General features: G+C 45.2%; 1 protein-coding gene across 1 annotated transcript; it reads left to right on the plus strand.

Moving 5' to 3' along the window:
• Positions 1-16417: 16417 nt before the first annotated feature.
• LOC120988171 (olfactory receptor 1G1-like) lies at positions 16418-17353 on the plus strand. Its single transcript, XM_040415929.1, has one exon. It carries the CDS (start codon positions 16418-16420, stop codon positions 17351-17353), a length of 936 nt encoding a protein of 311 aa, XP_040271863.1.
• Positions 17354-20217: the final 2864 nt, after the last annotated feature.

A 20217-nucleotide genomic window follows, 5' to 3' on the forward strand; every position in this document is an offset into this window, starting at 1 on the left:
GTGATATTGGGTCAACTACTTAATAAGTAGAAGGGAAACAAGTGTTGGTTTTACTGTATATTATAGTCCCCTTGTGGGACTATTAAGTAGTAAAAAAAATAGAAAAAAAATACACATTTATTAAATAAAAAAAATTCCATAAAATAAAAAAATATGCTTTTTTTTCCATTGAAAATACGCTTTTCAATGAAAAAAATTGCAAAAAGGAAATATCCCCCATATGTTTGGTATTGCCGCGTCCGTAACGACCCGGACTACATAAATATTACATAAATTATCCCCTGTGGTGAACGCCGTAAAAAATTTAATAAAAAGAAAAGACAGAATTTCTAATTTATTCTTAGTTTCCACCGAAAAAAACAAAATAACAAGCGATCAAAAAGCGGCATTTAATCCAAAATGATACCAATGAAAAATACAAGTCGTCCTTCAAAAATCAAGCCCTCACACAACTCCATATAAAAAAATTTAAAAAAGTTATGGGTCTTGTGATGTGGCAATGCAAAATTATTTTTTTGGTTAATAAAAGGGGTTTTATTGCAAAAAAAAGTAGTAAAACGTAAAAAAAATTATAAGTATTTAGTATCACTGTAATCGTACTAACCCAGAGAATAAAGATATTATGTTATTTTTACCGAAAAATGGACGCCGTAAAATTTATAATGTAAAAACGCAGTGGCATTATTGCTATTTTTCCCCATTTCCCTCCCAGAAAGAGTTAATAAAAGTTAATCAGAAAGTTATGTGCACCCCAAAATTGCGCCATTAAAAACTACAACTTGTCCCGTAAAAAAAAAGCCCTCATAAAGCTATATAGACGAAAAAATTTAAAAGTTATAACTCTTGGAACGAGACCATGAAAAAAGGAAGAAAAACGCTTGGTCATAAAGGCCCAAACAGTCTTGGTCACTAAGGGGTTAAGGGAAAAAAGTGGAATGTTATGCAATGGCCAAGTCAATCACTGGACCTGAATCCGATTGAGCATGCATTTCACTTGCTGAAGACAAAACTGAAGGGAAAATGCCCCAAGAACAAGCAGGAACTGAAGACAGTTGCAGTAGAGGCCTGGCAGAGCATCACCAGGGATGAAACCCAGCGTCTGGTGATGTCTATGCGTTCCAGACTTCAGGCTGTAATTGACTGCAAAGGATTTGCAACCAAGTATTAAAAAGTGAAAGTTTGATTTATGATTATTATTATGTCCTATTACTTTTGGTCCCTTAACAAGTGGGAGGCACATATGCAAACTGTTGTAATTCCTGCACCGTTCACCTGATTTGGATGTAAATAACCTCAAATTAAAGCTGACAGTCTGCAGGTAAAGCACATCTTGTTTGTTTCATTTAAAATCCATTGTGGTGGTGTATAGAGCCAAAAATGTTCGAATTGTGTGATGTCCCAATATTTATGGCCCTGACTGTATTTCCCTTAGCAACATTCCACACACAGGATGGTATTCCCAACCACTGTTTTTGTCTATTTATTCAGGTGTCTCCATACTTGCGGATCATTCTGTAGTATATTGTACTTGTCAGTTTTAGGCCTCCTGCACACGACCGTTGTGTGCACCCGTGGCCGTTGTCCCGTTTAACATGTTTTTCTGCGGTCCCATTGACTTTCAATGGGTCCGTGGAAAAATCGGAAAATGCACCGTTTGTCATCCGCCTCCGTCCTATTTTTTTGACGGACAACGGTTCACGGACCCATTCAAGTCAATGGGTCCGTGAAAAAACACGGATGCACACAAGATTGGCATCCGTGTCCGTGATCCGTGTCCGTAGGCTACTTTCATACAGACGGATCCGAAGATCCTTTTTCACTTTGTGAAAACTCAAATCCGACAGTATATTCTAACACAGAGGCGTTACCATGGTGATGGGGACGCTTCTAGTTAGAATATACTACGAACTGTGTACATGACTGCCCCCTGCTGCCTGGCAGCACCCGATCTCTTACAGGGGGCTGTGATCCGCACAATTAACCCCTCAAGTGCCGCACCTGAAGGAGTTAATTGTGCGTATCATAGCCCCCTGTAAGAGATCAGGGGCTGCTAGGCTAGACCCCCCTCCCTCCCCAGTTTTAATTTCATTGGTGGCCAGTGCGGCCCCCCCGGCCCCCCCTCCCTCTATTGTATTAATATCATTGGTGGCCAGTGCGGCCCCCCCAGCCCCCTCTTCCTCTATTGTATTAATATCATTGGTAGCCAGTGCGGCCCCCACCGGCCCCCCTCCCTCCCTTTATTGTATTATCATTGTTAGCCAGTGTGTGGCCCCCCCGGCCCCCCCTCCCTCCCTCTATTGTATTATCATTGGTGGCCAGTGTGCGCCCCCCCCCCCGGCCACCCCTCTATTGTATTAATATCATTGGTGGCCAGTGTGCGGCCTCCCCTCTCCCCCCCCACCCCCCTCATCATTGGTGGCAGCGGAGAGTTCCGATCGGAGTCCCAGTTTAATCGCTGGGGCTCCGATCGGTAACCATGGCAACCAGGACGCTACTGCAGTCCTGGTTGCCATGGTTACTTAGCAATATTAGAAGCATCATACTTACCTGCTGCGCTGTCTGTGACTGTCCGGGAGCTCCTCCTACTGGTAAGTGACAGATCATTAAGCAATGTGCCGCACAGAGGCCGCACACTGGCCACCAATGATAATACAATAGAGGGAGGGAGGGGGGGCCGGGGGGGCGCACACTGGCCACCAATGATATTCAAACTGGGGAGGGAGGGGGGTCTGCCCCCTGCTGCCTGATCTCTTACAGGGGGCTATGATACGCACAATTAACCCCTTCAGGTGCGGCACCTGAGGGGTTAATTGTGCTGATCACAGCCCCCTGTAAGAGATCGGGTGGGCAGTCATGTACACAGTTCGTAGTATATTCTAACTTGAAGCGTCCCCATCACCATGGGAACGCCTCTGTGTTAGAATATACTGTCGGATATGAGTTTTCACGATGTAACTCAAATCCGATGGTATATTCTAACATAGAGGCGTTCCCATGGTGATGGGGACGCTTCAAGTTAAAATATACCATCGGATTGGAGAAAACTCTGATCCCATGGTATATTAACTCCTGACTTTACATTGAAAGTCAATGGGGGACGGATCCGTTTGCAATTGCACCATATTGTATCAACGTCAAACGGATCCGTCCACATTGACTTGCATTGTAATTCTGGACGGATCCGTTTGGCTCCGCACGGCCAGGCGGACACCAAAACGACTTTTTTTTCATGTCCGTGGATCCTCCAAAAATCAAGGAAGACACACGGACGAAAAAACGGTCACGGATCACGGACCAACGGAACCCCGTTTTGCGGACCGTGAAAAAATACTGTCGTGTGCAGGAGGCCTTACACTGATATTTAGCATAGCAGACCCTGCCTCTTGCTGCCACGGTGCCGCAAGACGCCTAGCAGAAGATGAAAGTGGTAGTGGCTGTGGCTGCAATGATTATTCACAGTGACAGTCCTCCCAATAATGTTCCCTAGGACCAGGGCAATGTTAGGCTGAGTTCACACGGGCGAGTATTCTGCGCGGGTGGGATGCGTGATGTGAATGCATTGCACTTGCACTGAATCTGGACCCATTCATTTCTATGGGGCTGTGCACATGAGCTGTGATTTTCACGCATCACTTATGCGTTGCGTGAAAATCGCAGCATGCTCTATATTGTGCGTTTTCCACGCAACGCAGGCCCCATAGAAGTGAATGGGGCTGCGTGAAAATCGCAAGCATCCGCAAGCAAGTGCGGATGCGGTGGGATTTTCACGCACGGTTGCTAGGAGACGATCGGGATGGAGACCCGATCATTATTATATTCCCTTATAACATGGTTATAAGGGAAAATAATAGCATTCTGAATACAGAACGCATAGTAAAATAGCGCTGGAGGGGTTAAAAATAAATAAATAATAATTTAACTCACCTTAATCCACTTGCTCGCGCAGCCGGCATCTCTTCTGTCTTCATCTTAGCTGTGTGCAGGAAAAGGACCTGTGGTGACGTCATTACGGTCATCACATGATCCATCACCATGGTAAAAGATCATGTGACGGACCATGTGATGACCGGAGTGACGTCACCACAGGTCCTTTACCTGCACACAGCTAAGATGAAGACAGAAGAGATGCCGGGCTGCGCGAGCAAGTGGATTAAGGTGAGTTAAATTATTATTTATTTATTTTTAACCCCTCCAGCGCTATTTTACTATGCGTTCTGTATTCAGAATGCTATTATTTTCCCTTATAACCATGCTATAAGGGAAAATAATACAATCTACAGAACACCTAACCCAAGCCCGAAGTTCTGTGAAGAAGTTCGGGTTTGGGTACCAAACATGCTGATTTTTCTCACGCGCGTGCAAAACGCATTACAATGTTTTGCACTCGCGCGGAAAAATCACGCATGTTGCCGCAACGCACCCGCACCATTTCCCGCAACGCCAGTGTGAACTCAGCCTTAGGAGGGCTCACTCTTTCTTCCGTCGGGGCACACCCTGATGTTGGCGTTCCTGTCTGATGGCAGTTGGGGTGCCCTTGGTGCTGTGAGTTTGGTGTGGGTGCAAGTCAGGAATTGTAGGTGCAGTGGCTGGCATATGTTGCTGGAGTCAGGAACCAGGCCAGTTGCAGGAAAATAAATGTCTTTCTTAACTAACACTACGTGCAGAGTTGGAGTTGTAGTACAATCAAAAGAATTGAAACACAGTTCCAAATAATTCACAGTGCAAATCTTCCTAGATATAATATGTATTAAGGCAGATTGCCTGGATTTGTGGGAGGGGCTGAGGTCCGCCTCCAGCCTATTTAGGGCACTCCCCTTACCTGGCTCCTGCATCATTGAGGTCTGAGCTTTTGAGAGAGGAGGTCGCTTGTGGAGTGTCTGGAGAGTTGCCTGCGAGTTGCTGAATTCCTGGGAGTTTTTCATTGCCATCAGTTCTGGATTTGGAGCATTTCGGTTCTATTTTTCCGGCTTTACTCAGGTTCACTGTGGGTCACGTTTGCCCGTTAAACTGCGAGTCATCCATACGGTACAGCCGGGGCCTCACGGTTGCCCCCTGTACCGGTTCAATTCATTTCACCAAACGCTGCACCAATGTCACTGTTTTCTCATACAAGTCACCAGTATTTCATTTCTGTCACGCCTTGTTCATGCACAATTTGTCTACATGGTACCATTATTCCGGTCAGCACCCCTGCGGCAAGCATGCAGTCGTTTCCTGGGCAACCCCCCATTTCGGTTCATTCCTTTCACCAAACGCTGCACTAATGTCACAGCTTTCTCGCCCAGGTCACCAGCATTTCATTTCTGTCATGTCTCGTTCATGCATAAATTTATCTACACCGTATCACCACTCCGGTCAACACCCCTGCGGCATGCAGGCAGTGGTTTTCTGAGTCATCCATACGGTACAGCCGGGGCCTCACGGTTGCCCCTGTACCGGTTCATTTCATTTCATCATACGCTGCACCAATGTCACGGTTTTCTTATACAAGTCACCAGTATTCATTTCTGTCACGCCTTGTTCATGCGCAATTTGTCCACACCGTGCTACCATTCCGGTCAATACCTCTGCAGCATGCGGCATGGTTTCTGGCCTAATCCCCCATTTCTGTTTCATTTCATTTCATAGACGCTGCGCTAATGTCACGGCTTTCTCACAGTCACCAGCATCTCTTTTTGTCATGTCTCGTTCAGCAATCTTCCCACAGGCACAACACTGCGGTCAGCACCCCTGGGGTTCCAGGCTCGTTCCCCATTTCTTTTCAGTCCATATCACCCCACAATCATCCACATTCATGCCCCCCCGCCCCCTCCTCATGTTCATGTGCACGGCTGCAGGAGCACAATGCGTATGAGTTATTTCATACGGTACAGCAGGGCCTCACGGTTGCCCCTGTACCGGTTCATCTCATTTCATCAATGCGCACCAATATCACGGTTTTTCATGCAAGTCACCAGCATTCATTTCTGTCACACCTGTTTCATGCATATTCATTCACAAACCGCACCACCATTCCGGTCAACAGCTCTGGCAGCATGCGACCGATGGTTCGTGGATTAAATCCCCCCCTTTTTCCATGGTTCTTTTCACACACACTGCATCCATGTCACGGCTGCTCGCAGCAATCACCGGCAGCTCATTGCTCATGCCTATTCTGGCGTCTCCCCACAGGACCGTCACTCCGGTCAGCTCCCTGATGGTTCCAGCCCCATTCCCCATTTCTAGTTTTCACCCCTCAAACATCCAACATTCATGCCCTCCCCTCCTCGTATTTCATGTACACAGCACAGGGGCCAGCTGCGGTACACCCGGCACACCCCCCATTCATTTCAAACTTCACTGGGCTTGCCGCGGCGCAGACATCACCGCCCCCTGCCTGTTTGCCGCTCCTCCTGCCGCGCGGCCGATGGCGCCCGGTTGCGTCCTGGGGCCTGGTCTGCTCATGCGCGGCCGGGGTTCTGCGCATGCGCGGCGATTTCGTCGGCGCATGCGCGGTGTCCCGGCGGCCATGGGGGACGGGGGACTCCGGACGAATGGGTTCACAAATAAATGGCGTTCATTTCACATGCTCCAAATGTCACTCCTCACACACAGTCACAAATCTTCCAAGTATGTTCCACATGATTCACTTTCACTTCACCTACACTTTCCTTCCCCCCCCCCGGTCATTTACGTGCGCAGTCACGGGGGCCAGCGGCGGTGCAACCTGCACACCCCCCATTCATTTCACCTCCACTGGGCTCACGCTGCCCTGACATCCCCTCCCCACCACCGCCTGCCTGGTTACCGCTCCTCCTGCCCCGCGCCCGATGGCGCCCGGCCGCGTCATGGTGCCTGGTCTGCGCGTGCGCGGCCGGGGTTCTGCGCATGCGCGGCGATTCCGTCGGCGCATGCGCGGTATCCCGGCGGCCGTGCGCGCCGCATCCGTTGCGGGGGGGCGCCGTCGGACGGCAGGGGAGCCTTCCAGCACGCCCCCCCAGTCATACACACCCCAGCAGCCCCAATAAAAGAAAGGGAAACGCCATCTAACACCGTTGGAATAAACATGGAAGATCATGAGCCAGGCCTCCTGTCCCTGCCCATGGCCACACGGCACGCACTGGTCTCTTTCACACCAGGCGCAAGCTGTCATTTCATGAATAACCAGCCTGTTTTGCCTTGCACACAAACCCTCCTTGTTAAAACACCCCACCGCCATTAGGGCAAACAGCCCCCACACATAAACATAAACCCACCACTTTGCCCCAGGGTCAATAATAAATAAATAAATAAATAAATAAATAAATAAATTAATTAATTAATTAATGAAAAAAAAAAAAAAAAAAAAAAAATGGGAAATCCATACAGTCCGCACGATCACACGCTCCACCACGTAATAAATCACAGGCCTCATTTCGCACATCACCCGCACAGGCGCTGCATTATTGCATATTCACGTTATGATCCTCTCGGGTCATGCTAATGTTTATACCACAGTCCACTCTCGTCATACTACTTTCTGTTACCAGGTACGTACACCTGCTCTTAAACGATTTTCTCCTTACATTTCGGATGGTCCCGTCAATATAAAAAATAAAAAAAATTAAAAAAAAAGATTTAAAGGACACAGACCAATACGTTCCATTGGATTGCAAAACGCACATTCCCACTTGTGCATGGCCATACGCCACGCGCTGGTCTCTTCTCACACCAGGCGCAAGCTATCATTTCATGAACAACCGTCATGATCCTCCGGGTCATGCATATGTACCATGTACATTGTCACATTTTATCACACTATTTTTATGTCTACCCTCCCCCTTTTTCAGGCGGTCAACCTATATTGTATTTTGCACTACCGTGTATCCGGAGAATTTTCTTACCACCAGGTACGTTCACCTGCTCATTTAACAAAAGTCTTCCTTACATTTCGAATAATCCCGTTAGGGTCAGTGTGCTGGCTTTAGGGGCACCATCATCCCACTAGGTTACCCCCTTCTTGGCTTCGCCAGCAGTTAGTGGTCCCGCGAGGCCGACACCCCGCCTCAAACGTACAGAGGCACCCGCCCAACGCGCCACCTCGTTAGCAAGCCGCCTCGCGTGTTGCATAGAGAGGGCCTCACCTGTCACTCCCTTCCCCTAGTCCTGTCTTACAGTCACCGAGAGGCCAACGCTCCTGCCACTACCACAAGTGGCCTCATTAACCCCTCGCGCCAAATCATAGGTAGAGCCTCTCAAGCCGCTTGGCAAATTAGCAGGGCCTCATCTGTCACCATGCAAGTATAATTTTTCGCCGTCCGGCCTAGCTAGCTTGCCAGCACGATCCTGTGTTTCCCCAAGCTAATCAACTGTTTTGTTTTACCATGTCTCTGGAAGGGATAGAGAACTTCTCCCTACCTGGCACCCCTGCTAGATCCGTCACTGCTACCCAGGGAGACGGTCTAGCCAGTCCAGCACCCATCAGATCCTGGACAATCCCGCGCATAACGACGGAGTTAAGGTGACGGCTTGTTCCCTTCCCCGCCACGGCGAGGAGAGCAGAGCTTTCCGGCTGCTGTGCACACCAATCGATAACAGGGAGGCAGGGGAAGGACCTAGCCAGTCCAGCACAGGGGATATACATACCATTCTGTCCTCTCTAAATGTCATCCATGTCTAAAGTCAACGCCAGGTTGGAGAGGCTGGAATCGGTCACCGCGACCCTCTCCTTGGCAGGGCCACCACCGGCAGCGTCACCAGCGCCGGCCGGATTGCCAGTGATCACGTCGACCGTTAGCCTGGAGGACCAAGAAGTCAGCCCGGCGCACATAATACCGGAGGAGGAACCTGGGGTACCCGTCGCCACCAAGAAGACAGAAGGGCCAGACACGGTCATCACCTTTCCTGGGTACGCAGTTGGATTCAGCCTCAATGCAAGCCAGTTTGCCATCCGGGAAGATCCAGGACATTCTCGCCCACATAGACAACTACCTTCAACTCAGCACCGGCAGCCGCAAAAAACGGCAGTCCCTGCTGGGCTCCCTGATCTTTGCCATGCGCATCCACCTCAGGGTCACTCATTTATATCACGGCTCCTGCACCTCTCCCCTTTTTTTTCCTACACGACTCGCACGGGTTGTCCCTGGATGCCCATGTTGCGGCAGGTCTGGGCATGTGGGGGAGATTTCTGTCCACCTGGAATGGCGGGGGCTTGGTTCTCCCTCAGCCGTCGGACTCTTCCCCCTCTATCTGGTCAGATGCGGCATCTACCACAGGCTTCGCGGCCATTTTTGGGAACGATTGGCTGTGGGGCAGCTGGCCTCCTGCGGTCCGGGGTCGGAGAGATTCTCCACTGCCTCAGCGCTTTTCAAGATCTACCCCGTCATGGCGGCTGCCGTAGCGTGGGGTCATTCATGGGCAAACATGTCAGTCCGGTGCTATTCAGACAACCATACGACCTGCCAGTTCATCAACAGGATCGTTCCAAGTCCCTCACAATCGTGAGGTTTCTGCGGAGACTTCCTTGGTTGGCCACTTGCAATAATTTCTTCTTACATTGTTTCCATGTCCCGGGGGGTGGGCAATACGGCAGCTGACAATCTGTCTCGCGTCAAATTTTAGGCATTCCATCAAGCTCTCCCATCAGCGTCACCCATGGCCTCCATCACTCCATCATTTCAAACAGCTCATTCTGGATTAGAAGGCATCATGCGGCATAGCCAGTCTTTGTCCCACTTAGCACTATCAGACAATACACATAGAACATACGACAGAGCGTTCACACTATTCAACAGGTTCCTGTTGGAACACAACATCACGCACCCTTTTGTCATGACGTCTCTTCCGGGGTTGGCTTCTTTTGCCACCTCAAACTCAAATGTCATACAACACCATCAAACTATATCTCACCGGCATTTCAACATCATATGCTAATCATACACCCCAATAACATCAGCTTCATGTCCTCGCACCAGATCAAATCCATACTCAGAGGATTCAAGAAGCGGAACCCGCACGTCCAGCCCAGAGGCTACCCATAATCAATCATATCTTCAAAGCATTATCCGACTTACTGGACGCCACGCCTCTTGAAACAGATGCCAACTCCATCATCAAAACGGCAATTTACTTGGCCTTCTACGGATTCCTGAGTTCCGGGAAATTCACTACAGCCTCCACGACCCGAACCTCACCTTGTCTTCTTGTCGCCCACGTGTCAAAACACATGGTTCACTACATCCTGTCCTTACCTCACTCCAAGAATAGTCAGCACTTACCCGTCAACATTTCATATTACCCCACGCACAACAGATGGTGTCCAGTCAGGGTTCTGGATGCTTACAATCAGCGTCACAAGTTCTACCCTCTCAACCGCTACTTCAACTACATGGTTCGGTACTCACCACCACCACCTTCATGACCCATGCCGGGTCATCCCTCACACAACTAGGCCTCAACGCAGCCAACTACTCAGGGCACTCCTTTCGCATTGGAGCCACGTTCACGGCCTCCAGTGCCAACATCCTCACTCAGGTCATCAGGGAATTGGGGCACTGGGAGTCATCCGCTTACGCGCAATACATTCCCAATCCAACACAAGAGTTAAGAGTGGCTTTCCAAAACATGTCGGGTCAAGCTATTGATACATCAATTGGCTACAATAAACTGGTTTATTTCCATTTTTGCCCTCTTCTTTCTCAGGCCTACCTCATCCTCGGTTTCGGCACACCACAACCGACTGCACTCATTCCCTGCTTTCTCAGGGCTCTTCACTGTACTACCGTAAGCCCCTTACACAAGTATTAAGGCAGATTGCCTGGATTTGTGGGAGGGGCTGAGGTCCGCCTCCAGCCTATTTAGGGCACTCCCCTTACCTGGCTCCTGCATCATTGAGGTCTGAGCTTTTGACCCTCCCACCACTCCACTCATTTACAACTCATTTCTTCCATATCTTTTCTTTGGGTAGGCCCTCTTCTTTCTCAGGCCTACCTCATCCTCGGTTTCGGCACACCACAACCGACTGCACTCATTCCCTGCTTTCTCAGGGCTCTTCACTGTACTACCGTAAGCCCCTTACACAAATGAATATACAGTAAGCCAGAATGGGGGTTGTAGTAATCCTTCCTCTCTATCTTTCTAAAGTCTCTCTTTGCAGAATCTAAGGCTGGCAATAATACTCTTGCAATGGTGACTGTAATTTCCACCTGACGGATGCAGGATTCAGATATAGTGGGCCAGACCGTGTATCCTAGAATGAATGGTGTGTTAGAAATTCCCCCTCACTGCAGAAAATTTTCATTTTCAGCCTTAGGCCTCTTTCACACTTTTTTTTTTTTTTTTTTTTCGTTTACGGGCCGTTTTTTGCATTCCGTATACGGTCCGTATACGTAACCGTTCATTTCAACGGTTCCGCAAAATAACCGGAATGTACTCCATATGCATTCCGTTTCCGTATTTCCGTTTTTCCGTTCGGTTGAAAGATAGATCATGTCCTAATATTGCAAATCACGTTCCGTGGCTCCATTCAAGTCAATGGGTCCCCCAAAAAACGGAACACATACGGAAATGCATCCGTATGTCTTCCATATCCGTTCCGTTTTTGCAAATTTTCTATTGAAAATTTTATGTCCAGACCAATTTTTTCTATGTAATTACTGTATACTGTATATGCCATATGGAAAAACCGAACGGAAAAACCGAACGGAAACAAAAAAATGGAACAACGGATCCATGAAAAACGGACCGCAAAACACTTAAAAAGCCATACGGTCGTGTGAAAGAGGCCCAAACCAGCAGATACCTTACTGACTGACTCCAATGCTTGATCATGCAGATTCTGGACCTTCTCGGTTCTTTTCTGTCTCTTTTTACTTCTAATGTACTTTTGGATAGTAATGACTTCTTTGTTAAGAGATGATGATTCTCTGGAAATCAGGCCTAGTTTTCTGGGAGTGAGCACATGTAGCATCTCTCATTTCCTCAGCTAACATACAACTCACATGGAAAAATGTGGGTGATTCAGCCAGCACAACCCTGTATGCAGGTGCACATCGCTATGGCGAAATACATATACAAACGCAAAACACAAATGCAATAGCACTCTGCAACCAGCACTCTGCCCTGCCTCTATGCTGGATGTTGAATGAGGCATTGGTGTACATTATGGCCAAAGTGTAATAAGCCACTCACCACGTCAAGGTCGCCTCTATGAGTGGTCCCTAACACTAGTACCTACCTGTTATGGGCCATGATAGCCACACAAAGTCCAGGGAGCGCAGGTACAGCATGCACGCCAGGCACACTCTGCTTTTAACCCCGTCCGGTGCAGTGACAGCTTTCATCGGATCCAGGGATGCAAGTACCAACATGCATGCTGAGCCCACTATATACTTCTCCAGGGCAGACTAACTGGTCAGGTGTGCATGACTGCATGGAGATCGCCACGCCTCCAATAAAGGCTTTTTCACCACGCCTCCCGTAAAAGGCTTTTTCACATGTGATTCGGCCTTTGTGGTGTACTTACTCAAATGCCCGTGCGGCAAAATCTACATAGGTGAAACGACCCAAAAAACGGAACTGCCTGCCGGATTCTTCTTATGCTAGTGTGAAAGTACCCTTAGCTCCAATTTTTCCCGATGCATCAGGGTATCAGTTCCTGAGCTGGTTCCATTGCTATGCTATAGGTTTACATCATTAATTATTTTTACCCCATTTTTCTGCAAATTAGGCTACTTTCACACTCGCGTTTGGTGCGGATCATGGATCTGCACAAACGTATCCGTTCAGATAATACAACCGCATGCATTCGTTCAGAACGGATCAGTTTGTATTATCTTTAACATAGCCAAAACGGATCCGTCTTGAAAACCATTGAAAGTCAATGGGGGACGGATCCGTTTTCTATTGTGCCATATTGTGCGGATCCTTATCCATTCAGAATGTATTAAGGGCAAAACTGATCCGTTTTGGACCTCTTGTGAGAGCCCTGAATGGATCGCCAGTGTGAAAGTAGCCTTATTTTTGCCATGTTTTTAGAATACATTTCCTATGTTGAGCTCACTAATGTTAATTGCTTACTTAATTGGATCAATCTGAGCTAAATTCCCACCTGGTTTGGTCCCTAAAGTACTTACAACCTGTTTATATACCCCTTACACATTTGACATCAGAAAATCCCAATTGAGAGATGATCAGTAACGCTATGCTCCCTGCTATGGTAAGGTTGTCTTTTATTCTCTCTTTATAATTTTTGTATATTTAAATACCTCTTCTATAAGTTTTTAAGAATCACAGTGAAATAATGTGTTGTCAATGTAATTTGTCATACTATATTTGTCATACTATAAATGCATAAATAATTGATTACTAGGCATGTGATAATTAAAGATGAGTGAATTTTTTAAAAAATTCGATTCAGCGGTTTGCAAATTTTTTTAAATTTTTTTGGTTTGATCCGAATTTATTTGCGGCAAACCGAGTTTAAAAAAATGGCTTTTTCCTGTCTGCAGAGAGCCTGTATAGTGGTATAGAACACTGTGCCTTGCAGTTTACACGCATAGGGAGTCTGCTGTGTTAGTGAAATAATACTGAGTCCGTATGACATGCAGATGACAGGTGTTGCACTTAGAATCACTGCACACTTCACTTATTTGGGCAGTTATGGGGCCAAAACTGACCAAATAACTCAAGTATGAACTCAGCCTTACAGGTCAATGTTAGCGCCAAGAAGAAGTGCACTCCTTTTACACCGTCATCAGCCGATTCCACACCGTCGTCAGCTGATTCCACTCGGACAGCATTTGGTCAGTAATCCATCAGTATTGCTAATGCCAAAAAAAACAGGAGTGGATCCAAAACAGAGATGACACTTGAATGCAATATTTGCATGTCTTCTGTGTTTTGTACCCACTCCTGCTTTTGGCTACCAAATCACAAGCCAATTTTGTTGGGACCATACAGCCCTTACAGCTGCTACACAGACAGGATCCATTGTGCAACTCATTTTTGCTTCCTTCTGACAGATCAGAAGAAGGGTGAAATAAATGATGATGTCAGCCAGGCCGAAAGGCAAAATAGTGGACCAGTCATGAAGTGGGGATGGTGGGAACAGCATGAGAAGTCCACAGAGTGGCCCTATGACATAGTGGTGAGGTGGAAGCAGCATGAGGAGGCCACAGAGTGGCACAATGACAGTGTGGAGGATGTCATTGTGCCACTCTGGATGTCTCTGTAGTAGTTCAGTTTGTCCTCCCTCTCAATGGGTGTAAAAAAGGCCGGTAGCGAGGGTCCAACAAGGTGAAGAGCCAGAAGTCATCCCTCTGCCGAATGGTGACAGTTACACAGGGGAGTACTCCTGTCCACTGTGATGAGCGGCAGGGGAAATATTCGAATTTGCAATATTTTGCAAATATTTTGTAGAATATTAGTCAAATATTCACGAATTCGAGATTGTATTCTTGTTTGCGAAAATCAGCAATGTAATATTCACGTAATGCGTGCAAAATACAGGCGTGGGTCACTTATGCTAAATTTTTGAAGCTGGTATAAGTTTCCTGAGACTGGAGAAAATGGTTGGCATGGCAGAACATTAGAATAACTTTATATGCAGATAGAGTGCTCTAATATATTTGCGCTTGCGTATTTTCGGGAATAGTAAGGGGTAGGTAACTTTTCTATTGGTTGCTAGGGATGTTGCTAAGCGGTGACAAAGCCTTCTCATTGTCCCACAAGCTAGAAGAAGGGAGGGATGATCAGCTGATGTGTACTGTGTTAACAAAAAAAAAAAGAATATTCGATTTTATTCGGGATTAAAATTCGCTATTAGAATATTCGTGCTCAATACTACTGTCCACTTGGATCATCAAGAAATCGTTTATGGCCTTTCTCTGTTCATACAGTCAGTCCATTATATAGAGGGTGGAATTCCAATGGGTGGAAAGGTAGCATATCAGCCTTTGTTGGGGGATGCCGTTCTGCCACTGCAGCTCAAGGAGGGTGTGCTTTGCGGTGTACGAGTGGCTGAATCGCATGCAAAGTTTCCTGGCCATTTTTAGGATGTCTTGCAGATGGGTGGAAGACTTCAGGAACCGCTTGACAACCAGATTGAACACGTGTGCCATGCAGGGCGCATGGCTCAGCTCTCCTTGACGCAGCGCCAACACCATGTTTTTCGTATTGTTGGTCACCATGGTTCCGATTTTGAGTTGTCACGGAGAAAGCCAGGATTCGATTTCTTGCTGAAGGACACGGAACAGTTCCTCCCCTGTGTGCAGTGGCGACTCTAGGAACAATATATAGGGGGGAACATAAGATACCACAGTCAAAAATGGGGGGGAACTAATAATTTTCACCACTAAACATACCACTGAAAAAAACGAAATAAGTATATATAAATAAGATTACAAAATACGAGAGTAAAAATGGGCAAAGTTTTTGTACGCCAGTATACAAAATGAGTGAAGCATGGATCTAAGAGGATTTACACACACCCCCAGTTGAGGCCGATGAATATATCTTCCATTGCTGACTATGGGTATTGATTGACGGCCACATCATACCTGCCTACCATCATGTTCTGTACTGTATGGCTGCTACTATCACCACCGCAGCTGCCACTTTCCCTACTGCCACTACCATTACCCCTACACAGCCACCACTACTACTACTCCTTAACAGCTGCACAAAAATTTACTCGGTAGTCTGTTCCATGCTGTGCTGACCCCTACCACTACATACCTTAGACCTTATCCTTTCCACATCCACACTGTACTGCTGCTGCTCCTCCCAAAAAAGCAGAATTTTTTAAAATCTTGTTCATAACAAGCCACTGTTTCTTCCAATACTACCATTTGTGTCTATAAATGGGGGCAGACATCTGCCTCTGTTATGTCATAATTTAGAACATTTGTGCAGAACAAGCCACTGTTTCTTCTGACATTAACTGTTGTGTGTGTGTATAAACAGGGACAGGCATCTGTCCCTATTAACACATCATTTTTAGACCACTTGATGATACTGTAACAAGTGACAGTTTTTTATGATAACACCATGTATATTTAAACCCTATCTGCCCCCAATAAAGGGCAATTTTTGGAACATTTATAAGGTTAGCGAGGGTCTTGTGAAACTCTTGTACCTATGGAACACTGTAAATCATAATCCTGGAACTCACTCATTAGTCTACCATTTTACAGGTCAAAAGCCAGAGAAGACATTTTTGGGCCATTTTTTAACTTCAATACCAGGGTGTCTTACGTATATTACTTTTCATGACTATTGGGACACCTTCCATTAGGGTCAAATTTATTAGTCTGAATTAGATCTGAAACTGATTTTTGGAAATTTGCTTATCTCTAGCTGTATAGTAATAGAGAAGCAAAGAAATACAAATTTGACAGCCTGACGTTTTATACCAAGTAATGTGTCACACAACCAATTTCTCTGTTAAATTCTATCCCAGATGGATGAATGTCCAAACAAAACAGTAACAGAATTTCATATCATAACAATATCCACCTCCGAAACAGGAAGACATTTGCTTTTCATTGGAGTGTTAATAATGTATTTATTGACTGTGAATGGAAACTTACTTATTACTGGACTTATATGTTTGGAAGACCGGCTACACACTCCAATGTACTTCTTTCTGGGAAATCTCTCCATGGCAGATGTCACCTATGTAACCACGACTCTTCCAAAGCTATTATCTATAATTGCTACAGAAGATAATAGAATATGGTTTTCTGCCTGTATTACTCAACTTTACTTTTATATGTTAGCTGCTGTCTGTGAAATTTTTATTTTGACCTTCATGTCTTATGACCGATATGTAGCCATCTGCATGTCCTTGCAATATCATCTTATTATGAACAGACAAGTATACATACCAATGGCTATCTCTTCTTGGCTTATAGCAGCTATTAACTCACTAATCTATGCAATCCTTACCTCCATGCTAAATTTCTGTCATACACATCAAATTGACCATTTATATTGTGACCTAAAAACGTTATACTCGATAACCTCTAGCGACACCACTAGTAGACAAATATTCATGCTGTTTGGAAATATCACTTTTACATTTTTGCCTTTGACTCTTACTATAATCTCTTATGTATATGTTATCTCTTCCATATTGAAGATACGTTCTTCAAGGGGACGCCTCAAAGCCTTCTCCAGCTGCACATCTCATCTTACCACCGTCATGTTATTCTATGGTCCAATCATTTTCTTGTATGGTAACCCAGAATCTGGACATTCTAAGGACCAGAATAAATTGCTCTCATTCATCTATATGGCCGTGGTTCCAATGCTGAATCCAGTTGTCTATTCTCTGAGGAATAATGAGGTTTTGGGAGCAATCAGAAAAGTAACCAGAAATCTAAGAAAATTTTGAATATATATTGAATAGATGGTCCTGGACTAATGTTTTTGATTGGCGATAACGCCGATCGCAGATATTTAACCCTTTAGATGCAATGATCAAATGTGACCATGGCACCTAAATGTTAAAAAGGGCACTTTTCTTGGCCAGGAGTAGCTACCTATTGCAGCCACTGGGAGAGCTGTTAATTCGCTTTGATGCGCTGAGTCTCTCTTATGTGATCCGGTGTATCAGAGCTATAGTTTCTATTAGAGATGAACGAATCGAATACCACAAAGGGAAATTCGATCCAAATTTCAGGATAAATTCGATTTGCCTAGATGCTGAATTTCCTCGTGCTTCGTGTCAGCAAATCGATTTAACCTGAAATAGTATAAAAAACAAAAAAATTCAAACTTACTTCATCCATTTGCTCACGATGGGCCTCCATCTTGCAAAAAAGATCTTGGATGAAAACCGATGCGGCGCGAGATTACATCATCACGCTGGCCAGCGTGATGACTAGTGTTGGGCAAGCATGCTCGGCTGAACACTAGTTTAGCTTGAGCCAGTGTATTTAAATGCAATTTAGCATCTATTTCTGAAAGGGTTTTGCTGGGATTTGAACTCCCAACCCCTTGTATATTAGAGGAAAGGACCTTATCAACTCAGCTATAAACCTGAACACTAAACCGTGTCAGAAAAACCTCATAGTAGTTTGTGATGTAGTGACTAGTATTCCTATTCAGCAGAAGACTTATTTTATATTTCTGTGCAGGTTAACATTTAGCTGTATAGTGTAGTGGTTAACATCCTTGCCTCTAATGTACAAGGTTGGGAGTTCAAATCCCTTCATAAAAAATATATATATATATTTCAGAAAAGAAAGGAGTGAGCACTCACACCATCTGGACCATAGGATACGATATTTAATAAATGGTATGCAAATAAATCTCAACACATTCAAATATAAAATTTCATAAAATGATGGTTGGCGCCAACATAAAATCACACTGGCAAATAAAATTAATTGAACACTGGCTGATGGAAATTGCACAATCTTTACGTGCTTGGTAATAGCACTTGGACCGCAGACCGCGGTCCGCAGTTCGAATGTCCCAATCAGAAGTAAATATGACTCCAAGTTAATACTCGAGTGTCCTCATAAATATTGATATACCTTCCGATATAAAAGTCTCTCCACAGTTGATCCGGTATAGCCGCACAGGGCTATGAATAAAACCACTCAATACAAAGTTCAGGTTCCTACCTTATCCCCAGTTGTTCCAAATCGCCACGCTGAGCCGTCCTGCCACGAGAAGCAAGTGATGCCGGCCGCTTCGGCGTCTCACGTAGCAAATCTCGGGCTGCTGACGTCACGATAACGCGGGATCACAAGATTTGGCTAATGGGAATGGTAAATCGCTGGTGGAACCTGTAGCTGTCTCCTATATCCTAGAGCGGTATTGGTGCAGTAAATTATCGCATGGCCATGCAATATCTTTCATCCGGATCCAGTGGGTTAGGTGGGCGCTTCTCTTCCAGTCACCAGACGCGTTTCGGGGCGTCTACACCCCTTCCTCAGTGGTAGAAGCGCAGGTCCTCCTTCTCCACCTTTTATAATCCTTTCGGTATTCCGGAAAAACTGGATTTTGGATCTGTATACTCCATTGCGGTTTTCATGCGGTATCATTGCGTTTTTTTTCACCTAGTTGCGTTTTTCCATAAATTAGGTGAAAACCGCTGTGGAATTGGCAAATACCCCGATCATAAGTTAAAAAAACATTTTAATATATATAAAAACACCTTAATAGACCTAATTTTTTTTTAGGTCTATTAAGGTGTTTTTATATATATTAAAATGTTTTTTTAACTTATGATCGGGGTATTTGCCAATTCCACAGCGGTTTTCACCTAATTTATGTAAAAACGCAACTAGGTGAAAAAAACCGCAATGATACCGCATGAAAACCGCAATGGAGTATACAGATCCAAAATCCAGTTTTTCTGGAATACCGAAAGGATTATAAAAGGTGGAGAAGGAGGACCTGCGCTTACATTTTTTTTTAGTAATTACACATCTATTTTGTGCCATCCATTTTTTACAATTACAAAAAAAATATAAAATATATAAATGTAATCTTTGTACTGCTACGCAGTTAAAATTTATATAGTTAAATTTGTTGAACCATTCATATATTCTATATTTGGTCATAAGCTCCCATCTAGTGGTCGTTTTTGGTATTGCACTTAGTTTTTCTGTTCATGATCTGTCATTCATTTCTTTGCTCCACCCTTCTTCTGTGTACCTCACTTCCTGTATCTTCATTCTGCTCCAGGCATTTGCACAAGGTACGCATGTATTCTCATGTAAGCTTGCAAAAGCATCATCTTTTGACTGCACAATACTAGAATCCATCTGTTTTGCTGTACTCTGTTATCTGGTTTACGGAAAAAAGCAACTTACACGGATAAAATCGGTGTTGGTGAGTTCAAGCTATCTGATAAGGATTGTCCGCAGTGATTATATCCGCTTATACAGGCCAGGTATAAAGGTATCAATCACTATTACAACAATCAGAATAATCTCTATCTCTGAAATCTTTCTGCTGGGATTTGAACTCCCAACCTTGTACATTAAACGCAAAGATGTTAACCACTACACTATACAGCTACACGTTAACCTGCACAGAAATATCAGTTTTCTGCTGAATAGGAATACTCACCCACATCAAAAACTACTATGAGGTTTTTCTAACACAGTTTAGCATTAGTGATGAGCGGCAGGGGTCATATTCGAATTCGCAATATTTTGCGAATATTTTGTAGAATATTCGTCGAATATTCGCAAATTCAAATATTCGTTATAGTCTACGATTTTTTTTACTTGAAAAATC

Source organism: Bufo bufo, chromosome 1, assembly GCF_905171765.1.
Source record: "Bufo bufo chromosome 1, aBufBuf1.1, whole genome shotgun sequence".
NCBI lineage: Eukaryota > Metazoa > Chordata > Amphibia > Anura > Bufonidae > Bufo > Bufo bufo.

What these genes read in the sequence shown, in the direction of transcription:
- LOC120988171 (XM_040415929.1), top strand. Translation starts at nt 16,418, where the DNA reads ATGGATGAATGTCCAAACAAAACAGTAACAGAATTTCATATCATAACA.